General features: G+C 55.2%; 1 protein-coding gene and 1 long non-coding RNA gene across 2 annotated transcripts; both read left to right on the top strand.

Moving 5' to 3' along the window:
* Positions 1-1,241: 1,241 nt before the first annotated feature.
* On the top strand, positions 1,242-1,866 carry Rap2b (RAP2B, member of RAS oncogene family). Its single transcript, XM_048347234.1, has one exon. The coding sequence runs from the start codon at positions 1,300-1,302 to the stop codon at positions 1,849-1,851; it is 552 nt and encodes a 183-aa protein (XP_048203191.1). The 5' UTR covers positions 1,242-1,299; the 3' UTR covers positions 1,852-1,866.
* A 503-nt stretch (positions 1,867-2,369) lies between these two features.
* On the top strand, positions 2,370-8,331 carry LOC125352048. Its single transcript, XR_007211088.1, has 3 exons — positions 2,370-5,543; positions 6,414-6,417; positions 8,320-8,331. It is a non-coding gene; the product is annotated as an uncharacterized LOC125352048 (long non-coding RNA).
* The last annotated feature ends 217 nt before the right edge of the window (positions 8,332-8,548 follow it).

Below are 8,548 nucleotides of genomic sequence, written 5' to 3'. Positions count from 1 at the left end.
AGGGCCCGAGGAGGAGCTTGGGGAGGGAAGAAGGGCGGGCCCCAAGTTCCTGATGGGCCTGGGAGGCGGGCACCTCAGAGTGCTGGCTAGCAGGAGGGGTGCGTGGTGTCTACACCTGGGCGCTGGGGCAGGGGGTCCGGGAAGAAGGGGGCAGGCGCGCACAGGGTCTGGATGCCCTCCAAATTCAATCTGAGCTCAGGTTCTGCAGACAGACAGACAGCGAAGACACGGGGTTTCCCCGGGTGCTGGCTCTCCCGCCCCTGGCTGAACAGCTCCGGGCCTCGCCTGCCATCGCGGGGAGCAACGGGGCGCAGTGCGCACCCCCTGCCCCAACACTGCGGGGGTGAAGTCCACCCAAGGCTCGGCAGGGCCAGGAAGGGGCTGAGCACCAGGCCGGGGGGGGGGGGGTTCCCCCTCCCCCGCCCCCTCAGGCGTGGGCACCCCAGGCCGGGCCGGGCCGCAGGGTCCTGCCCGGTGCCCAGGGCGGGGCCCAGGGGTTGCTGGGGCCAAGTTAACCGGGGGTGAGTCACGGCGGGGCTGGCGCTGACACCGAGCGCTCGCCCACAGCGCAGGTGCGAGGCGCCATCGCAGGCGGGGGTGACCCAGCCGCGCCCACCCAGCACCCGGCACCCGGCACCCGGCACCCGGGGCTCCCGCGGCAGCGCCGGGCGGCCGGAGGAGTGTCCACGCGTCTCCCCGCGCGGGGCCGGGCCGGGGCGCAGGCTCCGCCCCGCCCCTCCCCGCGCCCCGCCCCCGGCCCCGCCCCGCCGCCGAGGCCCCGCCCCTCCCGGGCCCGGCGGAAGACCCGGGGCGGCCGTGCGGACGGGCGGGCGGGCGCAGCGCGCATGCTCGCGGGGGGGGGGGGTGCGGTCGGAAGCCGTCGCCCGGCGGAGGCTGCGGGAGAGCGCGGGGGGCCCGCGGCGGCGCGCGCGCGCACGGCCGCGGGGACTCATGCCACGCGTGCCCCGGCCCGGCGCGCACTCGGCAGCCGCCCGCGCAGCCCGCCGCCCCGGCCGCCCCGGCCGCCCCGGCCGCCCCGGCCGCCCCGGCCGCCCCGGCGCCCCGGCTGCGGCGGCCCGGAGCCCCAGCCGGCGCCGCGCTCGGGCCGCCGCCGCCGCCGCCACCGCCACCGCCGCCGCGGGCTTTGTCCTCCCGCCCCGCCGCCGCCGCCGCCGCCGCCGCCGCGCGCCCGGGCCCGGGGTCCCCGCCGTCCCCGCGGCCCCGGGGTCGCCCCCGCGCCCCCCCCGCCCCCCCGCCGGGCCCCGCCGGGCGGGCGGCGCGCGCAGCCCCGTCGGCGCCATGCGCGAGTACAAGGTGGTGGTGCTGGGGTCGGGCGGCGTGGGCAAGTCCGCCCTCACCGTGCAGTTCGTGACCGGCTCCTTCATCGAGAAGTACGACCCCACCATCGAGGACTTCTACCGCAAGGAGATCGAGGTGGACTCGTCGCCGTCCGTGCTGGAGATCCTGGACACGGCGGGCACCGAGCAGTTCGCGTCCATGCGGGACCTGTACATCAAGAACGGCCAGGGCTTCATCCTCGTCTACAGCCTGGTCAACCAGCAGAGCTTCCAGGACATCCGGCCCATGCGCGACCAGATCGCGCGCGTCAAGCGCTGCGAGCGCGCGCCCATGGTGCTGGTGGGCAACAAGGCGGACCTGGAGGGCGAGCGCGAGGTGGCGTTCGGCGAGGGCAAGGCCCTGGCCGAGGAGTGGAGCTGCCCCTTCATGGAGACCTCGGCCAAGAACAAGGCCTCGGTGGACGAGCTCTTCGCCGAGATCGTGCGCCAGATGAACTACGCCGCGCAGCCCGACGGCGACGAGGGCTGCTGCTCGGCCTGCGCCATCCTCTGAGCCGCCCCGGGGGGTGGGGGGTGGGGGGTGGGGGGTGGGGGGGGCGCACGGAGCGGCCGCCCCAGCACCCCGCACCCCGGCGGCGGCCTCACTCAGGGCCCCCCACCCCCACCCCCGGCGGAAATGGAGCCCTCGGTGTGGTCGTGCGTGGGCCCCCCCCGGAGGTGGAGGGCAGGAAGCTGGGGGGGGGGGCGCCGGCCAGGCTCTCCACCCCCGGGCTCCCCCACCCACCCCCCCAGGCCGGCTCTCCTCCTCCAGCTCTCAAGAACTGCCCTCGATTTACATCTCATCCGTGGAAAGAAAGCCACGTGAAGGAGCCGAGGAGCAACTCTTGTGTCCCCCTGATCTCCATCTAGGAACTCGGGTTGGAGGGGGGGGGGTGTCTCTGTACCCCCACCCCACGCGTGGAAAGGGCCGCGATCCGCCGGATGTCTATGCAAAGTGGGGTCTCGTGACAGTGTATCCGGCCTGAAGTGTTGCACAAGAAACGTGGGGGGGTGGGGTGGGGGGGAGAGGGAGAGGCTGTTCACACTGATGCCAGAGCCGTGTGGTTGCCAGAAAGTGTCTGCTGATTATTTGTGGAAGAAAAGAAATCTATTTTGTTTACCTACTGTATCACAGGGGAGTTGGGGAGAATGGTAGTATTTTTTTTTAATCAGCTGTGAAACATGTTACAGGTCTGCACATTTTTGTATGTACTAGTGTGTGTGTGTGTGTATGCGCGTGTGTTAAATTTAGCTTTCCTTTCTTTTTTAAATGGGTGTACTGACTAGCTTTTACAAACGCAACAGGAAGACCTTGTCAGTGTGATTCAGGGCCCTCAGCACCCCTGTATCTGCAGAGTGCCTTCAGAACCCAGCTGTTCAGCCGGTGCCAAGCCAGCCCGGGGACTTCCCTTGGGGGGGCGGGGGAGCTGGGGCTCCCCCCAAACCCTTTTCCTAGGAGCCTGGTGTCCATTGAAACCCCGTATCCATCCCAGCCTTTACATTGTGATATCCGCCGCTGGCGATTTTTCGTTTTTGCCTTATTCGGTTCCAATTTCAGGTATCTAGCTCCCCGTTCATGTGGTTTTCCAGATGTGTTGGGCATCTGTGCAGCAGCGCCCGCCCCGGAGAACTCTCGCAAATGCTCATTCTTTTCATTACCCTCCTCTAATGTTCAAGACTTTTCATACAAAATGCCAATTTTTAAAGAAACAACCCCCCCCCCCAGCTCCGGTTTGTGTTTCTCTCTGTTTCTTACGCTGTGGTTTTCAGTGGTCGTGGTGGCTTAGTATCCTGGCTGTGGTTTTTACAGGGTCGTGTGTAAGAGTTGTTTGCCAGCGTGTGAAGATGAGCAAATCCCCCTGACTGGAGGTGGAAGTGGCTCCTTCATGCATGTTGGGCTTCTACTTCATGCAGACGGGACGGTGGCCTTGCCCCCATGCACATCTGTCAGGAGAGAGCCACCCTGTCCGTCTTCCTGCCCCTGCTTGCTGGTGTGTCACATCTGCTCAGGGCTCCACGAGGAAGCTGTGCTGGTTGTGCCGTTTGTAGTGTGTTTGTATGTGCTGCCCCGTCGAGGCTTTTGCTTGGAAATAGACCTTAGGTGTGAGAGAGAAAAACAGCTCTCCTGCTCTACTCCTCTGACACGGGGCAGTAGCTGGGCTCTTAGGCCAGTGACTAGGCTGGTAGCTGACCGTGTAAGTTCTCCTTTCGGACAGTAGGAGGCAGTGTGAACCCTTTCCTTTTTTCCTGTTAAGGAGGTGGTTGGAGGTACAAACCCTTCTGCAGAATATGCTGGCAGTGTCCGTCTGGGTCCCCGGGAGTCCTCCACGTAAACCCGAGGTTTAGGAAGCAAGGTAGAAGTCTCAAGTTCTCACAAAGGGTTTCAGTCCCGCGATGAACCCGAAGGCACTTACAGGCCTCAGTGTCCGCTGATTCTTTAAGGCTGGATCAACATGCCTTGCCTTAGCCTCCCGCCTCCCCCCCCCCCAATGTCACCTCCTACTCCAGGGAGGTGCAGATGGCTCTGGTACCGCTCTGACCTCACTAAGGGAACCTTGAACACATCTGGAGGACAGAATTCCAAATGCGGGAACAAACCGCCCAGAGCAAGCCTTGGTTAACTCGGTGCTTGCAATTTGCTTCAGTGGGTCTAAAGTGTTGACGGCTACAGATGTGTCGAGCACTTTCAGAAGGATTTTTTTTTAATGTATTCGGTGATTCTCTTATTGCTTGGAAAACTTTGCCAAAAAATGCTACAAGTATATAAGTAGCTAAAGAAACGTGTGTGCTCTGTCAGGAAATACTCCAACGTGGAAAAGAAGGAATGAAGTAGCTTTAGGGGCCCACAGCCAGCTTGCCACACAACTCTTCATGACTAGGCTGACAGGAAGATTGTAACACGCATTCGCTCAGTACTGTGTAATAAACACTTCTGGTTTCTCAACTTAAGTAATTTTATGTGTACCTAGACCAAGAAAATAGTAATTCCCCCCCCCCCTTTTCCTCTGTATTTACCCCATTATTTTCTAAGGGAGATTGGAATTTGGGGAACTTTTTATTTTTTATGAAAAAGGTTGTCAGAAATAGGTCCCCTTGTGTGGTTAGGAGGGCCTCCTTAGCATTATGGCGTGAAGAGATAAGAACATTTGTTTCAAGGGGAACCAAAGCTTGGGCAGGCTGGAGAGGCGTCGGGAAGGAGGGAGGGAGGGAGTCCCAAGGGGAAGAGATGCGTGTAAGGCAAGGCGTCACCTGTCAAAACAAATTGGGCGGGAAGGGTGCCTTCTGGGAGATCAAAGGCTGACAATTAAACTCGACCCCTGCTGTCTTTCCCCAGCCTTTCCTTCTGGTCCCTGACGGCCTTCCTGGTTTCATGTCATTCCAAAGGAGTGTCTTGCTCTTTGGTAGCAGCCCGGGGAAAGTCCCGCGCACTTCTGTCTCCGTGTTGCCCCGCGGAGTCACATCCCGGAGCCGGGTGCCTGGCAGGTGCTGGCGGGGTTCTGAAGGCCCTCCTCCAGTGGCGCGCTGAGGGGGCTGAGGTCTGCCTGTGCCCAGCTCTCCACCGCCCCTAGAATGCATCCAGGCTCGGGGAGGAAGAATCGGGGTTTCCTCTGGAGGTTACCGCGTTCGCGGGAGGATAGCAGCCACCTCTCCCCACGGTTGCTTCATTGGGAAACGCTTGGCGACGTACGTTTTGTCCAGGATGAAGAAGTTGGGTCTATCAGTAGATTCGGGGTCTAACAGACTGCGGGGCAGACCGAGCGCCTGTAAGGAAATGTCCACTGAGTATCCGTGAAGTCTCTGCCGTCGTCCTGGTCGGATACAGTCCAGAGGTCCTCAGACCACCGGCCCCAGCCGAGGTCAGTCCTCCGCCTCCCTCCCTCCCTCCCCAGTGGCTTTGGAGTGTGGCGTCTCACGTTCCGCTCTGGCCTGTTTACGGAGGGTGGTTGTGTCTGGTGTCCACACTGCCAGGGAGGGCCACGTGCACATGTCCAGAGCCCTTCCTTCCACGGCCACAGAGCCCGCAGGCTCTGCTACACCACACACCGAGACCGGCCAGCTATGCTGTGCAGGTTGCAGGGAGAGTTCTTCATTATTTCCATGCTGTTCGTGGACAACTTGATTGCCTCTTAGTGTTCATTTAGAAGACACTTCCCACTGGTTACCATAGACATATATATATATATATATATATACACATATATATATGTCTTGATATAAATACCTTTGACAAAAGGGAGTGTTTAAAAATGGTTGCCTTTACTTTAAAATTAAGAGGCAAGGATTTCAGTTCTTCCTGCTGCTAAGCAAGGCTTCTGCACATCAGAGAACCTGAATGTTCGGACTGGGTCCTAGGAAGCGCGTGTGAACCCGAGCTTTCAGGGGCTGGGCGGGGGGGGGGGGGGTGGCTGGTGTGTCGGTGTGTTGGTTCTCATCCTGGGAAGAGCACACAGCGAGCCTCTGCTGCGCCTTGTTTCCTCCCCCTGCCCGCCCCCCCATTGGTAACTTTGCAGAGCTCTTAAGTGACAGGCCTAGGTTTTAAAGGCAGGTTTGTGTTGTTTGGTTGTTTTTGGTTTTTTTTTATTTTGGGGTAGGGGATTTCTAAAGAAACAGTGATTTGAGATCTGGCAAATACTGGGTTCCTCACTCATTTTAAATTTCCCTTAGGAGTCGACAGTGGGTGTGAGCTTACGGGCTGAGAAAGTAATCAGCAGTCGGATGTTCCAGTAATGTGCTTTTGGGGGGTGAGAAGGGACCTTATTCAGTCCTTCTTCTTCATTTTGAGTACTTTCTGGACTTGGATAATTTGCTTGCTTTTGAAGTCATAATGACAATAAATATTTTTTGACAAAAAAAATTGTGTTTTGTTATGCCCTCTTTTGCCGACTCACTTTGAGAGTTCAGCAGTTCAGGACGCGCTGTGGTGGCTGAATAATTCTGCTGATGGGATGCGTGACTTGTCACTGAGTCAGTCAGGCTGTTCTAAGAGAGGCTTAACACTGCTTGCAGAATGGTATGCTTTTGTCTCTCCTCTTCATAACTGATTTATTACCATGATCTTTATGTTTTCCATTCCAGATACGTGTGTGTGTGTGTGTGTGTGTGTGTGTGTGTGTGTGTGTACAGGGGGCTGAACTCAGAGCCTCATGGCCGGTCGTTTGAGACTTGTGACGGCGTGTGCGCCTGTGTCATCACACTGACGCTTACTTAGGTTTTCTCTCACACATGTCGCTTTGTGACTATGACCGTGTATTCTCGATTACTACTCCTTGCTTTTGTCAAACTGATTTCAAATCGTATTTACTTTAGAATCATCTACTTAAACAATTCCCCGTAAGGAAGAGTTCCCTGCCACATCTAAAATAATCCAGCAATCGTTAGTCCTAACACTGGTAGTGTCCTTTAAGATAGAACTTCTTCACTTGTTAAGAGAATGAAAAACTAAGCAATGGAGAGTTCTAAAGCCTTAATTAGTGAAATTGTCTCAAGAAGCAGAAATAGAAAAGTTGTGCAGACAGAAAAAGCAAAATGTATTCTGCCCCGGGGGTTATAAGCATTGATTGTTTTTTTGTAAATTGGACAAAAAAATCATTCTTTCTTGTTCAATTGACAAAATTGACTCTTTTGCTAATGAATTATCTCTTGAGATGGAGGCTGAATTTGTCAGATGTTGGAAATGTATGGCTTGCTTGTTCGTGGTAATTGTGAAACATTGCACAGGCAGCAAAATTCTCCTTTTAAATAGAAAAAAAGAAATAGTCGGTGCCACTGAGACTACAGGTGCCCACACGGAGGCTTGGCGGTGCTCCTTGGTGAAGAAGAGAATGTCTGCTGTGGAATAGCTCTGTAAACATCACTGAAAGTGCTTCAGCCATTATTCAACAGCCGTTTGCTGGCACACACTGCTCGGTTTAAGCCTTCAGTGACCACTCGCCTTTAGCTTAGCAAAACTTCCACAACAGTGGCCTATGGAGAAGCACATGGCGGTGTCTTGTGCCGTAATTGAGGTTGCAGGTTCGTCTGCCAGGGAGCAGCAGATAAACGTGCTGAAAATTGGGTCTTTTGCAGACAGGTATGTGCATACTATTGTAAATAAACATGGGTCTCGTGAAGTTTACAGAACAAGCGTTCTGCTGTCTGTGGTAGACCTATGATTTTGTTCATTTGCAAATCGTTTCTAGCTTCCCCGTTGGGAATGAGCTAAAACAGTGCTCAGAAATTGTCAGTCATTTAACCCCTACGTGTTCGTGTCAAAGAGGGGAAAATGGAGAGAAAAAAAAAGTCTAATGGAATTGTTTTTACTGTGACCCTTCCCCTTTTAATGAGGAAACATGGGAAAAGACCGCTTAGGTTCTATTTGCAAAGAAGGAGACGGTGGCGGCAACTCCGGTTCCTCATGTCAAGAAGCAGCGCCCTGGGCGTGGGGGGGGGGGCAGTGCTTTGTGAGGTTCCTGAGCTGGTCGCCATTCCCAGCCACAGAGTCTCTTCAGTAATTATTGGAGGGAGGTAACCAGCTCAGAGAGAAAGATGCTAGGTAGCGAGCTGGAAAGGTAAAAATAAGGACTGCCGCAGAACTCTGCGAATGGCAGAAGGGTGGCCCTGTGGCGGTCGCCTCTGGTTTGCAGGAAGAAGTCCACCAGACTGACCGCAGAGGGAAATGCAAGGCTTTCCAAGTGCAGGAAGCTACAGGACGGGCTGAGGGAACGTGAGAACAGCGTCTGTTTCTACACACAACGAACGTGGAATCATTTATGAAATGCACATCTATTACTCGAAGTTTTATAGCTTAACTAAGTGGATCTCTGAGCATTTATAAAAAGGTCTCCTAAATTTAAGTCACGTTTCATAATATTTTGATACTACTGTAAGTATTAGTATTGCTATGATAGTGGAAATAATCTCTTTAACATTATATTGAATTGTATCAAGAAAAAAATCTATAATGTCTGTTGTGATTTAATTCACTAGATCTGCCATAATTCAGTTATATATATATTTCACATGTATCTATAGGTTTAGTGCTTGTATTAACATGTCTTCTACACACATTTTAAGTAGATAATAGAACTACACGTTTATTTCTGATTTTACTTTCCTTGTTATTTATTACCTCTAGAAAGTCTTGAGGTTAGAGTTCTTGGTGTTGAGTTTAATCATCTTAGCCATGCATTCAACCTGTATTTTCTTTCTTTTGTGTGTGTGTGTGTGTGTGT

The sequence above is a fragment of the Perognathus longimembris genome, chromosome 5 (genome assembly GCF_023159225.1).
Source record: "Perognathus longimembris pacificus isolate PPM17 chromosome 5, ASM2315922v1, whole genome shotgun sequence".
NCBI classification, from domain to species: Eukaryota; Metazoa; Chordata; class Mammalia; order Rodentia; family Heteromyidae; genus Perognathus; species Perognathus longimembris.
The sequence above is the reverse complement of the archived record's forward strand: the minus strand, read 5'-3'. Positions and strand labels throughout refer to the sequence as shown.